The sequence below is a fragment of the Chiloscyllium punctatum genome, chromosome 10 (genome assembly GCF_047496795.1).
Source record: "Chiloscyllium punctatum isolate Juve2018m chromosome 10, sChiPun1.3, whole genome shotgun sequence".
Classification (NCBI taxonomy): domain Eukaryota; kingdom Metazoa; phylum Chordata; class Chondrichthyes; order Orectolobiformes; family Hemiscylliidae; genus Chiloscyllium; species Chiloscyllium punctatum.
The window spans coordinates 21,686,593-21,705,085 of NC_092748.1; the positions used below are offsets into that span (position 1 = coordinate 21,686,593).

The window sequence follows — 18,493 nt, forward strand, 5'->3', positions numbered from 1 at the left end:
TCCTTCCATCAAGGGGAAAGGTTTATTCCTGTCTATCCTATCTGTCCCTCATACATGTATACATCTCGGTCATGTTCCCTCTCAATCTTCTCTGCTCTAAGGAGAAGGTCAGTCTGTCCAATCTCTCTTCATAACTGAAATACTCGAGCTCAGGCAATAGCCTTATAAATCTCCTTTGCAGTCTCTCTCATACTATCACATCCCTTCTATCATGTGGATTTCGGAACTGCACAAAAGCTCTAGCCTAACCAATGTTTTATACAGTTCAAGCATAACCTACCTATTGTCAAAATGTATGCCTCAACAAATAAAGGCAAGTATTCCATTGCACAGCCACTTTATCCACCTGTCCTGATACATTTAAGAACCGTTTCCCTGCACACCAATGTCCCTTTGATCCTTGGTGCTTCCCAGGGTCCTACCATTTATCATGTAGTCCTTTGCCTTGTTTGTCCTGCCCAAGTCCATCACCAAACATTTTCATTTGCCACTGATCAGCCACTAACCCATCCATATCCTCTTGCAAACAAAGGCTATCCTCCTCATTATTTACCAACCCACAAATTTTTGTGTCACCTGCAAACATACTTATCAACCCTTCTACATTCAAGTTTAAATCATTTATGCCAACACAACAGTAAAGGCCTCAGCACTGACCCCTGTGGGACTCCAATGGACATCAGCTTCCATTCAGAGAAACACCCCTCAACCATCACCCTCAGCTTCTGCCACACAGCTAATTGTGGATCCAATTTGTTAAATTTCCTTGGATCGTATAGGTCTTACATTTTGCCATCAATCCCTCATGTGGGATATTATCAAAAGTCTTGCTAAAGACCAAGTAGATTACATCAAAAGCACTGGTATCATCAATACAACTGGTCACCTCTTCAATCAAAGTGGTGAGACCTCTCCTCCACTTCACAAAACCATGTTGACTATTCTTCATTAATCACTGCCTCTCCAAATGCAGATTATTTCTATCCCTCAGAGTTGTCTATTGAGTCAGTAGGGGTGAAAGTCAGAAACAGGAAAGGAGCAGTCACTTTATTGGGAGTTTTCTTTGGACTGCCCCACTAGCAACAGAGACACAGAGGAGCAGATTCGGAGACAGATTTTGGAAAGCTTCAGAAGTAACACGTTTGTTGTCATGGGTAACTTCAACTTAACTAATATTGATTGGAACTTCCTTAGTGCAAAATGTTTGGATGGAGCAAGTTTTGTCAGGAGTGTCCATATTCATGGCTCAGAATGTAGAAGGTAAAAACAATGACTGCAGATGCTGGAAACGAGATTCTGGATTAGTGGTGCTGGAAGAGCACAGCAGTTCAGGCAGCATCTAAGGAGGAGCGAAATTGACGTTTTGGGCAAAAGCCCTTTATCAGGAATAAAGTGAGCCTGAAGCGTAGAGAGATAAGCTAGAGGAGGGTGGGGGTGGGGAGAAAGTAGCATAGAGTACAATGGGTGAGTGGGGGAGGGGATGAAGGTGATAGGTCAGGGAGGAGAGGGTGGAGTGGATAGGTGGAAAAGGAGATAGGCAGGTAGGACAAGTCCGGACAAGTCATGGGACAGTGCTGAGCTGGAAGTTTGGAACTAGGGTGAGGTGGGGGAAGGGGAAATGAGGAAACTGTTGAAGTCCACATTGATGCCCTGGGGTTGAAGTGTTCTGAGGTGGAAGATGAGGCGTTCTTCCTCCAGGCGTCTAGTGGTGAGGGAGCGGCGGTGAAGGAGGTGCAGGACCTCCATGTCCTCGGCAGAGTGGGAGGGGGAGTTGAAATGTTGGGCCACGGGGCGGTGTGGTTGATTGGTGCGGGTGTCCCGGAGATGTTCCCTAAAGCACTCTGCTCGGAGGCGCCCAGTCTCCCTAATGTAGAGGAGACCGCATCGGGAGCAACGGATACAATAAATGATATTAGTGGATGTGCAAGTAAAACTTTGATGGATGTGGAAGGCTCCTTTAGGACCTTGGATAGAGGTGAGGGAGGAGGTGTGGGCGCAGGTTTTACAGTTCCTGCGGTGGCAGGGGAAAGTGCCAGGATGGGAGAGTGGGTTGTAGGGGGGTGTGGATCTGACTAGGTAGTCACGGGGGGAACGGTCTTTGCGGAAGGCAGAAAGGGGTGGGGAGGAAAATATATCCCTGGTGGTGGGGTATTTTTGGAGGTGGCAGAAATGTCAGCATTCTACTGTTTGTCCTGTTCGGGTTCGAACTCTGCTGGTGTACTGTTGCATTTCTGCCACCTCCAAAAAGACCCCAAAGGGTATACAAGCCCAGTCACTCCAGTCTTTAAGTGTAAGGTAATCCTGCCATTCCAGGAATTGACCTCGTGAACCTACACTGCACTCCCTCAATAGCCAGAATGTCTTTCCTCAAATTTGGAGACCAGAACTGCACACAGTACTCCAGGTGTGGTCTCACCAGGGCCCTGTACAGCTGCAGAAGAACCTCTTTGCTTCTATACTCAATCCCTCTTGTTATGAAGGCCAGCATGCTATTGGCCTTCTTCACTACCTGCTGTACCTGCATGCTTACCTTCATTGACTTCTGTACAAGAACACCTAGATCTCTCTGTACTGCCCCTTTACCTAAATTGATTCCATTTAGGTAGTAATCTGCCTTCCTGTTCTTGCCACCAAAGTGGATAGCCATACATTTATCCACATTAAACTGCATCTGCCATGCATCTGACCACTCACCTAACTTGTCCGGGTCACCCTGTAATCTCCTAAAATCCTCCTCACACTTCACCCTGCCACCCAGCTTAGTATCATCAGCAAATTTGCTAATGTTATTACTAATACCATCTTCTATAACATTAACATATATTGTAAAAAGCTGCGGTCCCAGTACTGATCCCTGCGGTACCCCACTGGTCACTGCCTGCCATTCCGAAATGGAGCTGTTTATCACTATTCTTTGTTCCCTATCAGCCAACCAACTTTCAATCCAAGTTAGTACTTTGCCCCCAATACCATGCACCCTAAGTTTGCTCACAATGGCTATCACAAGTGGGTGTAATTCTAAAGTGATTGGAGGAAGGTTTACGGGAGACGTCAGAGGTAAGTTCTTTACACAGAGAGTTGTGGGTACATGGAATGCACTGCCAGCAGTGGTAGTAGAGTCAAATACATTAGGGACATTTAAAAGATTCTTGGAAAGGCAAGTTAGTTTGATCTTAGTGTAGGATAAAACATTGAGGGCCAAAGGGCCTGTACTGTGTTGTACTGTTCTACGTTCTATGCTTCCTATAGTTTATCTACCACTGTGGTTAGAATGGCTGGTTAAGTACGGGGATAGAGACAGTGAGTGATGATCACGGGTTATGAATGACCATTTATCTCCAGCTTCCATCTTTAATGTACATTGCGCCTACATATTATATTCAACATTGATTTGCTATCCCAATAGATTGGTTCTGGTTGGGCCTCTCCAATTGTTCCTGTGCATGTTGTCGATAGTTGCTGAAAACCAAAGTTCAGGAGCCACAAGATCTGGGTGGGTTGGCAGTGAATGTTAACAAGCCGAGGAAAGGCCCTGGGAACATCCTGCCCAGATCCGCTCCTCTACCCTTTCCCCATAATACCTCGTTTACCATGGCTAAGCCACCCACCCTGCACATCCCTAATCACAATGGACAGGTTAGCTAGGCCAATCCACCTAAGCTGCATATCCTTGGATGGTGGGAGGAAATCAGAGCACCCAACAGAATCCCACACTGACATGAGGTGAACATGTATACAGGCTGGAATCGAACCCAGGTCCCTGACGCTGTGATGCAGCATTGCTAAACACTGGATGATCTGATTTAGCCCTCAACCTACCTTCCCACCTACCCTGATAACCTTTTGACTCTTTTGTTAGTCAAGATTCTATCTATTTTTGCTTTAAAGAAATATTCGGTGATTTTCATCCACAACATTCTGTGGGCAAGAGAGTTCCACAAGTTCATGGTCCACGTGCAGAAAAGATTTCTCCTCACCTTAGTCTCACATATACTGGGACACATCCTTTCAACATCAAACTTAGCAAAGTGCCCTCAGAATCTTGTATGTTTCAATTAGATTGCCTCAGATTTTTTAAAACTCTAATGGACATGGACTCAGTGTCCAACTATTCCTCTTAAGATTACCACCTTAAGCCATGATCACTTTGTGGCTAATTAGCATATTTTCTGTTTCAGAGTTCCCGGGCAGCTTCAAGCCTCTCTGCTGCTACCCTTGCCTCCTTGGGAGGTACTTCATCAAGGAGAGGCAGCGGAGAGACCACCACCTCAATGGACACTGAAGGATCAATTCGAGAGATCAAGGTATGAGGCGATGTAATTTCAAAGATTGTGATCCTAATGTGGACATTTCACATACCAGGCTAGTAAAGTTGAGCTTTTGTCTACTCACATTGCTCATGGAGCTTGGGCAAGAGATGTGTGTGGGTAGAATTTATCTTGCACCATTCTGATTTCCTCACAGGGCTGTCTCTTTCAGTGTTTCTCTACTTCTTTCTCTTACTTTATGTAGCCATGTCTATGTCTGCTTGTTCGTCTCTCTATTCCCTCTGTCTTCATTTTCCACAGATTTAGTTTGATTGTCTGCTCCTCCTTAGCCCCCGAATCTGTCTTCTTACCCATGAAGCCTTGTTGTCTTTCCCTCTCTTGATTTTTCTGTGTTTTGTATCGGTCTGATTCTAACCACCTCTCTTCTCTTTTTGCCTCACTCTGTGACTCAAACATTTTTTTTTGTCTCACTCCCATTAGGTTTTCAGATTTTTGTCTCCTTCCATCTCTTCCTCAATTCCTCTCTTCACGTACCTCTTTTCCTATCTCCAGCTTACATTCCATATTTGTTTAACTCTTCCTGCTCTGGCTTGGTCCTAGTCCTCATATTCTGGCAAAGTCCAGACCCCTCACACTATTGTGCCTCAGTTCTTGTTCCCCAGAAGCTCTGACGTAGTCACAGTTCTCTCACGTTCTGGCTCCAGTCCAGTCACACTTTTTAAAATTAGGTTTATTGTCATGTTTACTCAAGTACAGAAGTCCAGTGAAAAGTTTACAATGTCACCTCTCACAGCACCTTCTTGGGTACAAAAGTGCATCAGTACAGATCTTGGATACAAGAAGAGAAATAAAGAAAAAGAAGTTACATTACCTTACAGTAATTCACAGTAAAAGTTAAAAAATGAAGAAATAAATTTTAAAGGAAAATCATTACAGTCAGATAAATGGATTATAGATAAACATTACATTGCAGTTGATCTGATTAAGGGGCTTTCACACATGATCTAACTGGGCTGGCAAGCTGCTGACCGCCCACATCAATCTCCAGTCTAGCAACCGTCCCCATGCCTTCAGTCCACTCTGCTCTGCTCCATTTGGGTCTGTCTTTGTGCTATACTGTGTTGGTATAAAGTTAAAAATCACACAACACCAGGTTATAGTCCAACAGATTTAATTGGAAGCACTAGCTTTCGGAGTGCAGCTCCTTCATCAGGTGGTTGTGGAGTATAAGATTGTAAGACATAGAATTTATAGCAAAAGTTTACAGTGTGATGTAACTGAAATTATGTATTGAAAAAGACTTGGGTGGTCTGTTAAGTCTCTTATATATGAAACCAACATGGTCATTCTAAAAGATGAGAGCCTTTTCTGTATCTTACAATCTTATACTCCAAAACCACTTGATGAAGGAGCAGTGCTCTGAAAGGTAGTGCTTCCAAATAAACCTGTTGGACTATAACCTGGTGTTGTGTGCTTTTTAACTTTGTACACCCCAGTCCAATACCGGCACCTCCAAATCACGATTGTATTGGTACGTTTCTGTTTGTTACTCTGTGGGGGAGATAATGGCAGACTAGAATTGTTGCTGGATTAAAATCCAGAAACCCAAGTAATGTCCCAGGAATCTTGGTTCAGAATTCACCATGGCAGGTGCTGTAATTTGAATTCAAAGAAACAATCGGGAATTTTTAAAAAAATCGAATGATGACCCACTCATCAATGGTTGTAAAAACTGAGCTTATACTCTTCTGTTGAAATCTGCTGTCCTTACCTTGGTCTACATAAAGCTCCAAACCCACAGCAGTGGGATTTATTCTTAACTGCCCTCTGAAATGACCTAGTATGGAACTGAGTTCAAGAGCAACTAGGGATGGGAAACCCCTACTGGCCTGGCCTGACCAGTGATGGTCACATCACATGAATAAATAACAATTAAAAAATAGTCTCTCTCTATCACTGACTGTGGGTCTGCCTCTGTCACTAGCTCTGTCTATCATCACCTTTTCTATCTTATCATCTTTCCCCTCTTTTTATTGGCTCAGTTCTCTTTCTGACTAAATATTTTTCTTCACCTTCCTCGCTTTTTTCTTTTCTGTCATTTATCTCCCTATTTCTTTATTTCTGTCTCTGTTTCTCTGTCTTGGTGTATATCATTCCCTTCCTCCCTCTTTCTTTCATTTCACATTGCTGTTTGATTCTCTCCCAGGAAATCTTTGAGCTAAAGGATCAGATACAGGATGTAGAAGGAAAATACATGGAAGGGCTCAAGGAGTTGAAGGTATCCAGTTTGGGAATGAGTGTGAATTTCTCCCCCGAGTGACCTTGCCTGAACTGCCTGTGCATCATCTTGGTATTAACCAGCAGGGGCCCATATTTCCCCCCGACACATCTGTTATTAACAGCATGGATTGCACTGAACCTATTCAAGGTTTTAGTTACTCTGGCAGAAGCTGAACTTAAACTAGTTCTTCCAGTGTTCTCACCTGCCTTCACCTGGAAACATGTTTTATAATTCTTTGTTTTTTCTCTCTTCTCTCTTGCTTTCAGTTCCTCTGCTTGTATTTTCTCCCATTGTTTCAACATTCCCTCCCTCTCCCACACATTCACATTCTCCAATCATCCTGATTATTTCACAATGAATCCTGGTTGACTAGCCTCTTGAAGCCATCTTGTATTTTGATTGCCTTGTTAGCCAGACATCAGATGTCCTGGTTAGCCTGTGACAGGCTCCACAACTGTTCTGTAATCTTGTCCCCTACACCGTCTCTGTGACTCCATGATTGATATTATTCCATTTTCCCCCTCACAGCCAATTACAGTCTCTTCCTTCCAAAGTTGTACTTGTTTCTGATGAGTGAAAATGTGCAGAGCTGAGAGTGGAACCCTGAACATGTGCAATGTGTAGCTTTCTTACTGAAAACAATGACCCATGTTGTAGGTGTATTACAGTCTCAAAGTTTGCCACTACAACACAGGTCCGGGTATATCCTACACACAGAAAAGCATAAGAAATCAAAACTGGCTAATTACTGCCCCATCAGTCTACTCCTGATCATCAGTAAAGTGATGGAAGGTGTCATGATCGCTGAATCATCTGTTATCAACATTCTGGGGATTATCATTGAAGAGAATTTGAACTGTACAAGCCATGAAATAGAGTGGCTATAAGAACAGGTTAGAGGCTTGGAATCCTGAAGAAAATAAGTCACCACGTGTGAGCGCCGCCTTCAAATACCTAAGGATAAGAGTCTTCGATGACACTGACATCCATGCTGTGATACCAAGATCCTTCTGTACAAAGCAGTCATCTTTCTGACTCTTCTATGTGGCTATGAAACTTGGACTACATACAGGTATCACTTCAAGATACCATCAACATTGTTTAAGATAGATTCTCCACATCAGCTGGGAAAACAAAATTACTAACATCAGCATCCTTGAAGCAGTTAACCGCACCAAGATCGAGGCCAGCATTTTAAACTAAATCTGCTTAGGATGCCTGAGTTCTGATTACCAAAGCAAATCTTCTTCGCCCACCTCAAGGAGGGAACTCGAATGAGAGGAGGACAAACTTTCAAAGGCTCCCTAAAGACTTCACTCAAGAAATGCAACATAGATGTCACTACATGGGACACCCTCGACCAGAAGAAACCGACTTGGAGGAAATGCCTGTACGAAGGGACACGATTGTGTGAGAACACTTGTTGGCAAGAGGAAAGAGAGAAAAGGAACCAGAGAAAGGAATACCAATGATCTCGAGACTAAGGACCAATTCCACGCCCTGGAAACACTTGCCAAATGTGTCGTCAGAGAAGCAGCTCTAGATTTGGTCTCATCAACCAAACACACACCCACAGAACCCATGACCAGGGGCACGGAATTTCCTAGGTGGACAATCACACTTGTTAGCAAGTGTTTGGTGACAACGAACTCACTATCTGACTCCCGAAAGCTGTCTACCATCAACAAGTCATGATTATATGGAATACTTGCAGAAAGTGAGGACTGCAGATGCTGGAGATCAGAGTCGAGAGTATGGTGCTGGAAAAGCACAGCAGGTCGTGCAGCATTCAAGGGGCAGGAGAACCGAAAAATTGAATATTTCAAGTTGCCTGGATGAGTGCAGCTCTAGCAATACTCAAGAAACTTGACACCATCCAGGGCAAAATAGACCACTTGGCTGGAACCACATACACAAAGATTTACTTTCTCCATCACTGGTACAGATCAGTAGCAATGTGTACTATCTACTGAATACACGACAGAGTTTACCAAGGCTTCTTAAATAGTACTTTCCAAACTCTCAATAACTAACCAATCTAGAAGATGAGATTCTGACTTGGAAATATATCATCATTTCTTTGCTGGATCAAATTCCTGGAATGACCTTTTGAATTACTTTGAGGATGCATCCTTGCCAATGGACTGCAGCTGTTCAAGCTGGTAGATCACAACAACCATCTCAAGGGCAGTGGAGGATGGGCATTAAATGCTGGGCCAACCAGCGACACCCACATTCCCTGAATGAATAAAAAAGGTCGGAACTGCAATACTATTCTCTTCTTTTTGCCGATGCCAAGCAGAATTTTTGGCGAAGGATCTACTTCCAGATTGGAATTTCTTTTTCCATGGTCTGTACTGAAATTATTTCGACTTGCACCATCTGTGTAACAGTCTAACTACCCCTTAGTTCGCCCTGCATACTATTATAATTCCAAATGGTATTATTTCTGAGCAAGTCAGATCCCAGTTTGAAATCTGGCTTGATAGATCATACTTTGATTTGTTTTAGTTTTATCAAAATGGCCACTCACAGAAACACATGCATGCAATAACAATAAAATACAAAAAACTAAATTATCTACTTATAACACATATTCAAAAACATGTTAAACCTGTAGTACATATCTCACACCAGTGTTCCTGTCTCTAACGTTGGAATCAATTATTATGAAAGTAATAGCACGTTTGGAAACTCCTAATCTAATCAAGCAGAGATGGCATGGCTTCATGTAAGAGAAATTGTGTCTGAGTAATTTAATCGAGGTTTTTGAAGAAATCTCAACCTGAGTGGATAGAGCTGAACAAGTAGACGTGTTGCATTTGGACTTCTAGGAGGCATTCACCGAATTATCTCACAAAAGATTAAATCATAAAAGCCTGGGGAAGGCAGTACATTAGCATGGATAGAAAATTGGCAAATGGGCAGGATGGGAATAAAGGAACACAGAAAGCTGGGATGTAGGTCCATCAGGTAATCAGGAATGTGAACGGAATGTTGGCCCTTATTTCAAGGGGGTTGAAGTATACGAATAAGAAAACACTGCTGCAAGTATACAAATTGCTGGTGAGACCACATCTGGAGTCATGTGAGCAGGTAAAATATTATTTCATCAGAGGCAGTTCAGAGAAGGTTCACTAAGATGATCCCTTGTATCGACAAATTGTCTTATGAGCAAAGACTGAACAAGTTGGGACTCTACTTACTGGTATTTAGAAGTATGAGAAGTGATCCCATATAGAATTGTTAAGGGGTTTTACAGAGTAGATGTTGAGATGATGTTTCTCCTCATGCTCCCATGAGTCTAGGACCAGAGAGTATAGTGTCAGAATACAGGGATGCCAATTTGAGACTGAGAGGTGGAGGATTTCATTTCTGAATTATGAGTCTTTGGAACTCCTTGCCACAGAAAGCTGTGGGGTAGATTCATTGTGTATATTTAAGGCTGAGATAGATAGATAGATTCTTGATCAGTAGAGGAATCAAGAGGTATGGAGAAAGGGCAGGAAAGTGGACATAAGGAATGTCAGATTAGCCATGATTCTATTGAATGGAACAGTAGGCTTGAGGGGTGAAAGGCCTAGACCTTATCTTATTATGGTCTAATACCTCTGTATGTTTAAATCACTTAATGTGTCTTAATCCTAGGACTTCACAGGAGTACTCAAATCTCAAAGTAACAGTGAAAACAAAGTCTCTCCCTCTGAGCTATGGATGTTTACCTTAAGCTTATAAAAATCAAATTCTACAAATCCCCAAATACTTTGGGCTCCATTATTTACCTTGAGGAGGCTCACAAAATAGTCTCTGGTAAACGAAATGTTGTGCACAAAAAGCTAGGCCTCAAGAAACTGTTTTAAAATAAATCACAGTGGCTATAAAAATAATACAAATGAATTAACTTCAGATTCACAGAAATCCCACATATTACTGACTCGACAATTCAAACTTACAGTAAGTGATATTAAAATTATATATTACAGTGTCCATCGTACTACTGTGAGGTTGGACAATCGGACGATTGGGATGGCTGAGCTGGATTGGAACTGGGGCACTAGGTAGAAAATATGAACTGAGGAGTTGGGTGGGGAATCCACCAGTCAAAGGATCGGAGGTTGGGGGGACTGTTGGACTCTTTCTTTCAAAGCTTGCAGGGAGCTGTGCAGAATCTACCAGCCAAGGAATCAGAGGTAAAATTATGAACTGAGGGATTGTGAGGAGTTGGAAACTAGCAACTGAAGGGATGTGGAAGGGATGAGTATTGATGCACAAATGTCCTTGCTGCAGGTGAAGTGGATCACGCATCAGCATGGAGACCTGGTCCATTGGTCAAACTCTGCCCAGTTCAAATCCCGAATGGCCAGGTTAACATTTCCTGGGACTAAAGGCTGGGAATTTTGTTTGGGGTAGACTCTGTCTTGGCTGCAGACAGATTCAGCCTCTTTCTACCTGTTGTGTTAGTCCATTCAATTTTGGACTTGCAATGTCAGTGTTTGTGTTCCTATGATTGCTTTTCTTCTGATTTAGGACTCGCTGGCCGAAGTAGAAGAGAAGTACAAAAAGGCAATGGTATCGAATGCACAGCTGGACAATGAGAAAACCAACCTCATGTACCAGGTAGACACACTAAGGGAAAGTTTGCTGGAGCTGGAGGAACAGTTAGCAGAGACACACAGGATGCATGAGGAGAAGACTAAGGTGAGTGGGGCTAGTGTTGGGTTTCAGGGGTAATCTGAACCAGTGGCAGCAGACTAAACTCCCATAGTGAGTAGACAGGGCCTTACATTCAAGGTAATTATTCTGCCATTACATCACTATCTCTCTGTTAGAGAGAACACAGGAAATATAAAGCATTTGGAAAAGTTAATGGACATGATGAGAAAACTTTCATCATACAACATGGGAGTCAGACTATAAAGGTGAACTTTTCATAAATAATGGATATGACTTATGAATTCCTGAACTCTTGAGAACTTGGGAGATGATTTTGGTGATAAAACACCATATACTTTGCATTTCCATGAATTCTATAATTTGGACAGAGAGGTGGTATGTATAACTCAAGAAATACAGCCTGATGCATGTACTAATTGTGAAGAATATGAGAAGTAATCTCAATCAGAGCAGGACTTATAGACTTAATGATAAAGTCCTGGGGAGTGTTGCTGAACAAAGAGACCTTGAAAGTGGAGTCTCAGGTAGATGGGATAGTGAAGAAGGCATTTGGTATGCTTTCCTTTATTGGACAAAGCATTGAGTACAGGAGTTGGGAGGTCATCTTGTGGCTCTACAGGACATTGGTTAGGCCACTTATTGTGTGCAATTCTGGTCTCCCTCCTATTGGAAGGATGTTGTGAAACTTGAAAGGGTTCTGAAAAGATTTACAAAGATGTTGTCAGGGTTGGAGGATTTTAGCTACACGGAGAGGCTAAATAGTCTGGGACTGTTTTCCCTGGAGCATCAGAGGCCTAAGGGTGACCTGATAGAGATTTATAAAATCATGAAGGCATGGTTTCCTCCAGGTGCTCCAGTTTCCTCTCACAGTCCAAAGATGTGCAGGTCCGGTGAATTGGCCATGCTAAATTGCCCATAGTGTTAGTTGCATTAGTCAGAGGGAAATGGGTCTGGGTGGGTTACTCTTCGGAGGGTCGGTGTGGACTTGTTGGGCTGAAGGGCCTGTTTCCACTCTGTAGGGAATCTAATCTAATCTAATCTTTCTGTTGCTGGAGTTCCTCAGGATAGTGTCATAGGCCCAACCAGCTTCAGCTGCTTCATCAATGACTTGCCCTCCATCATATATTCAGAATTGAGGATGTTTGCTGATGGCTGAAGAATGTTCAGCACCATCTGCAACTCCTCAATGACTGAATCCATGTTCAAATGCAGCAACAGCTGGACAATATTCAGGCTTGAGCTGAAAAATGGCAAATAACAGAAGGCTAGGCACTGACCATCTCCATAAAGAGACAGTGTAACCACTGCCCCTTGATTTCAATGGTGTTACCATCACAGATTAACATCAATTGAGTCACCATTGAACACAAACTGAACTGGGCTAGTCACACAAATAGAGTGGCTAGAAGAGCAGGTCAGAGGCTAGAAATATTAGCCTTCCTCACTTTGCCTCCCTAGTGAGTAATTCCCCTCCTGACTCCAAAGTTTGTCCACAAGTCAGGAATCGATGGAATACTGTCCACTTGCCTGGATGAATGCAGCTCAATTAACACTCAAGAAGCTTGACACCATCCAGGATGCTTGATTGGCCCAACATCCACAAACATGCAATCACTCCAACAAACAGACTCAGTCGCAGCAGTGTTTGCTATCTACAAGATGCACTGCATTGAAATCCTTATATGGCACCTTACAACTCCACTACCACCACCATCTAGAAGGCCCTGGACAAAGATACAACCCGTATTGTAAATAGTGCATCGTTTGACTATCTGGGAGTTGGAATTTAAATCTCTGACTCTCTGTTGCTAGGAATTGGACAGACAGAAACATGCCTACAGCATCCTGCAGCATCAATTTGAGACAATGAAGGAGACTCTTAAAGAGAGGGAAGAGATGTTAACGGTAAGTGTAATGCTATTGTTCATGTCATATGATTAACCATGCACGCCCACTCGGCAATAAGATGTTGGGTATTGTCAGGGCCAAAGGATATCACCTCTTTGAGGCTTGTGATGTGGAAAAGAGCCAGTGAGTTTCCAAAGCCAAACTTTTGGGTCAATCAATCTTCCTTTGTAAACTGCTTGCTCATGGTTATTGGAAGGGATGTTATTAGTGGTTACTCAATGTTTGTTAGAAAGATTGTGAATTGTGCAAGGACGGGCCGAGATCGTCTAATGGCGTCAGGTTGAAAGATGAAGGCTGTTTGCTTGGAGATATGAATGGCTAATAAGTCCTCAGTGCACCAGCTAGATGAAATGCTGACTCAGTGACCGGACTTGAAGGGCTTGATTTACACCACCTCAGTCTGACTTTTCCCAGGCTACCACCACACTCGCCATGTCAGTGTCCCCAGTCTTACCCTCTCCAGATTAAACAACTGCACTGATTCATGTTTACCAGAAAAACCATTCTTGCCACATGAGCATCGACAGCCTGTTTGGGCCACTGAGTACAACACAGTCCAGTCTCGGCCAATACCTGCCCCAAGGGTACTGCAGTCAATTGTTATTCCACATCTATTCACCCAACCTCAGGTCAGGTCAGTGTACTATAGCAACGCTTAGAAGGTGGACTTCATCATTATATTCCTGCCATACAAATATTATGCTGAATTATACGCAATAGCTAAGGATGTTTTAACTGATCTGAGACAATGTTTCAATGTAAACACATACAAAGGGCTTCTCTTCTCTACCTTTTTTTAATGCTTCTTTTACTAATCTTTGCTCTTTCCAGTTTCCTTTCACTTGTTCTCTTTCTCCCTCTTTTGCTTTATCCCCTTTGCCACTCTTCATCTTCCTTGGATCGGGACTGGTGTTAGGAGATCAAAGGGTTGAACCAGAAGCTGATTTCCTCCACTCAAGAGATCTCTGACCTCCAGGAGACGGTGGAATGGAAGGACAAGAAAATTGGGGTAGGAAAGCCTGAGCATTCTGAGTCTGAATTTGCAGTCGCCCACTGTACACTCAGTTCTTAATGCTCAGCATGTGGGATCAGACACCCATTGTTCACTCAGTTGTTAACAGTGTTAATTTTAGGGGAATTGCAATCTCAGCTACCTCATATAGGCAATTGATGCCTTGAACCAATTTTCTGATAATTTATTGAGTTTAGGAAGCAACAGTTGATATAAGAATGAATGAGTAGCCTTTATTATCACGTGCACTTGAATGAGTCCAGTGAAAAGTTTGTAATCGTCGCTCGGTGCCATCTAAGGTACATGGTACCTAGGTACAGATATTTTAAGTGTTGTTGCAGAATTGAAATAGTAATAAAACAGATTAGCTTGGAAATAGAGTTGAAACTCCAGAATGAAAATAAGAAGTGTCTATAAAGTACTCAAGTTAAAGTGCTTATAGTCCTTTTCCAACATGAGTCTGAGCCCGTCAGGCTTCAGAACACAAGGCCATGCTGCCTCCAAGCACAGGTCTCCATCTACATTATTTAATTCGGTAAAAAGATATACAACCATGTCAATTGGAAATAGTTCACTGATGCCAGAGAACACACAAGCTGTTGGCACAGAATGTGTGCCCTCGTTGAGATTTTGGGGGCAGCATTCTGCGATTTAGTCAAAGTGTTAGGGAACTCTTTCCTAGGTCTTCCTTCTCTTCTTCTGGTACATCATCTTCTTGAAAACAGCTTATTTGAGGATTGCCTGCTGAGAACTCACTGATGAGAACATCCCTCTGCCCCAAGGCCCTATCATTATAACATATTTCTAGGGGTAGGTAGCTAACACTGTGTCAATCAATTGTCTGAACTCTTTTGATCAATGGCCATGGGACAAGTATCATTGTCGTCTTGCTTACCTCCATTTTGAAGGGTGGTTTTCATCCTCTCTAAAGAACTAAACCTGTTTATTTTCAAACACATTGCATTAATTAGAAGATACATTTGGCAGCAGATAAATTGTTGTCTAGTTCCACTTGCATTATGCCCTCCATGTTTCTCATAATTCTTCCCATTTGTTTTCCCATGCTGGAATTTTGAGAGTTAACTCCTGCTGTAGTTATTAAATAAAATCTCATGCTACTCAGTAAATACGAGGAACATTCAGTTTTCAGGAGACCCTGATTTTCAACATTGCTCAGGGTGTGGGATCACAGTAACCCACAGTTCACTCAGCTGTTAACACTATGGATGTTGGATTTGGCCACAGTACGTTCTCTCCCTTGAGCCAAATCACTAATATAAATTGTAAATAGTTGAAGACCCTGCAGTGATCTCTGTAGCACTCTGTTAGTTAGTTTGCCAACCTGAAAATACCCAGTTTCCCTGACTCTCTGTTTCTTGTCAGCTCACCAATTCTCTATCCACGATGATAAATCCCGGCATTATAAGCACTTAGCTTCTTTGGCAACCTTTTCTGTGGCACCTTATCAAATGTCTTTTGGAAATCCAAACACAATACTTGTTGGGTACACTCATTACACTTTCAAAGAACTCTTAAAAGTTTATCAAATTCGATCTTCCTTTCACTGAACCATGTTGGCTGCAAAATTGTAGTAAGATATTCTCGACGACACACACTTAACTCCTCCTGGAGACAAGCAGCCTCTTTCCCTCTCTACTGGTCAAACCTGGAAGTACTGAGGCAAGAATTGGTAAAACTGAGTCACTTGGAGGTGTTGAAAGCTCATGAAGGGATAACAATGAGACCCTGTATGCTGTTATCAGTCAAATTTAATTTTTTATTTCACCAACTTCTGGACCTTACCTGTGTTACTCCTGTTAGGATTCTGTATGCACAAGTTCTGTTTCCTCTTTGAATTTTCTACTCGTATTGTTCCTTTCTTCTTTTCTCTCATCGGCTTCCTATCACTGAACCTTTAGGCATTAGAAAGACAGAAGGAATACTCTGATGCCATCAGGATTGATCGGGATGAGCTCAGGGAGGAGGTTGCCATGCTCAAGGAAAGACTGAAGGTATGGACTCAGCATTAGGGATCTGTCCTAGGTCAGGGCCTAAGGTATCCGCCTACAGAACTAAGTGGTGAAGTGTTAACAGGAATTTGGGATTGGCTTCATTCACTGGGATGAGATTCAGATGATGGAAGATTTTTGAAGGTGCAAGAGTGCATCTACTTGAATTGACTTAATTTGTCAATCAGCAGTCAGGGTTGTGATACTATTGGCCTCAGTGGCAGGGAGAGGGAGGCAAACTAGTTTCTGATTGCCAACTGCTTTGCAGTACTAGGAGATGAGGATACAGGCACGCTCAGCAGTGATGCCTCTTGTGTGCTTGAGCAGCCCAACTGGACGGATGGTGAGGTGGTGGAGGAAATTAATATCTATGAAAATATATACAATCCAAAAGCTTGACAAGGTGAGAAACTGAGCAATATTTTGGGGTGGGAAGGACTGCATACCTACTCATTCATTTTGGGTTGGGGAGATTTATTTCTACAAGTAAAGCTTAGCAAAGTTATTACCTAGAGGAATAAGTTCCCATGTGAGGCAAAATACTAATTCCTGGTAATGGTACATCCCTGAGGGCTGCCCCTTCACCAAGGAGCTACCCTGTCTTTCAATGGATCCACTCCACCTTCCTAGCAGCTGCTCCATTTAAAGCTGTTTTAATTCTTCACACAATGATGCCAACAAAGTTTTAATGTTTTGGGTATGGGCTTTCCTTGAGCAATGAATGTGGCTTTGTTTTTATTTATTCTTCCGTTGTAGATAAGGCCAGCATGTTTTGCCCTTGAGTTGAGTGGCTTACTATGCCATTTCAGAGGGCAGTTAAGAGCCTACCTAAGGCAACATTCACTGGATTATTAGCCATGACACATCTTCATGTCACTCCTCTCGAACACAGCAGAACTGAAGTCAGTTATTAGACTTCTCTTGTTCTCCTAGCTTAGTTCAGTTGGTTCACATAGTCCAGGAATGACATCTGGGGCCTATTCCACACCTCGCAGTCACTTGGTGGAGGTCATGATATGGGTGCCGGATGAGCCGGTAAGCTCAATATTGCTTTTTACCTTGTTTGCAATGGGAGCCTGGAAGGATTGGGGCTTGTTCTTGTTACTTTATAACCATGGTTTATTCTCTACACCAGGCCTACGGGTTGTTGACAAATGGTGAGGCTGAACCTGTGAGAAAGGATGGCAATACATACATGGAAGCTGCTGAAACAGGTCCACAGGCTGCAACCCAGCTACAGAGCTCAAGTGATGGACCACTAGGTAAGTAGAGCATACCCAGTTCATCTGTCATCTCAGCAAGCGAATGAACTCTGGGCAAAGGAATAAGAAAAGCAAAAGGAAGTGATTGGGGAGGGACTTGGTGAGAGTCAAGCAGAACGTTGGTGTGAAACAAGATTATCACACATTTTGGGCTAACAGGGTTTTACAAATGTGCACTTTAACCCTTTCTTTTAGGATCTACTAATCCCACAGGTGGGCCTATATTTTGGGGATCTAATAGAAAGAAGGACCACAATATGTACAATGGCTGAAATGATTCGGTGATACAGCTGGCCTGGGGAACTAATTCTGTGATGTTCTTTGACCTGCGGAACTGATAGAGTAACGCAGGTACTGTGCAGGGTTGGATAAAGTGTAAAACTCCTTATACGTAGTCTGTACCAAACGGTCCCAGGATAGGTATAGCATGGCATTTGATACAGGGTAAAACTGTCCCTAAAGCCCCATCAAACAATTCCAATGCAGTTATACTACAGGATACAGAGTAAAGCTCTATCTACTCTCTTCCATCAAACCCTCCAACAGCAAGTCATTAAATACAGAGTAAGATCCCTCTATGTTGTTCCATTGAACTGCCCAGGACAGATACAGCAGTGTAAAACTTCCTCTATACTGTCTGTATCAAATTGTCCTAGGACAAGTTTAGCACAGGTTCAAATACAGAGTAACATGCTCTCGAAACTGTCCCCATTAAATTCTTCTAGGACAGACTGCAAGTGGTTGGATACAGAGTAAAGCTCCATTTATCTTGTCTCCCTCAAGCATTCCCAAGGCAAGTACAGGGAAGGGTTAGATACAGATTAAAGCTCCACCTACACTGTAACCATCAAATGCACTCCGGACAGGTACAGCACATGGTTTGATACAGAGTACAATGCCTTCTACATTGTCTCCATCAAAGCTGTCAAGGTCAATTAATAATAGTCATAATAAATGGCCAGTTTATTACATATATATATGCTGTCAGTTGATTTTTCCAGTTATCAGACTGGCACAGCCTGATCCACATTGTTTGTTACTTAGCCGGCAATTGGGCCTTTGTTAAGGCAGGTCATGCC

At 42.7% G+C, this 18,493-nt stretch overlaps 1 protein-coding gene across 19 annotated transcripts in view; it reads left to right on the forward strand.

Moving 5' to 3' along the window:
• LOC140481934 (leucine-rich repeat flightless-interacting protein 2-like) overlaps positions 1-18,493 on the forward strand; it is a 140,423-nt gene that overhangs the window by 84,679 nt on the left and 37,251 nt on the right. For 15 of the 19 annotated variants that reach the window (XM_072578647.1, XM_072578657.1, XM_072578651.1 and 12 more), the window contains 7 exons: positions 4,179-4,304; positions 6,475-6,546; positions 11,077-11,247; positions 13,036-13,128; positions 14,048-14,140; positions 16,063-16,155; positions 17,288-17,414. In XM_072578647.1, coding sequence (XP_072434748.1) covers positions 4,179-4,304; positions 6,475-6,546; positions 11,077-11,247; positions 13,036-13,128; positions 14,048-14,140; positions 16,063-16,155; positions 17,288-17,414 — 775 coding nt within the window. The remainder of the gene's footprint in view (positions 1-4,178; positions 4,305-6,474; positions 6,547-11,076; positions 11,248-13,035; positions 13,129-14,047; positions 14,141-16,062; positions 16,156-17,287; positions 17,415-18,493) is intronic. The other 4 variants (XM_072578654.1, XM_072578652.1, XM_072578661.1 and 1 more) reach the window with 4 other exon arrangements.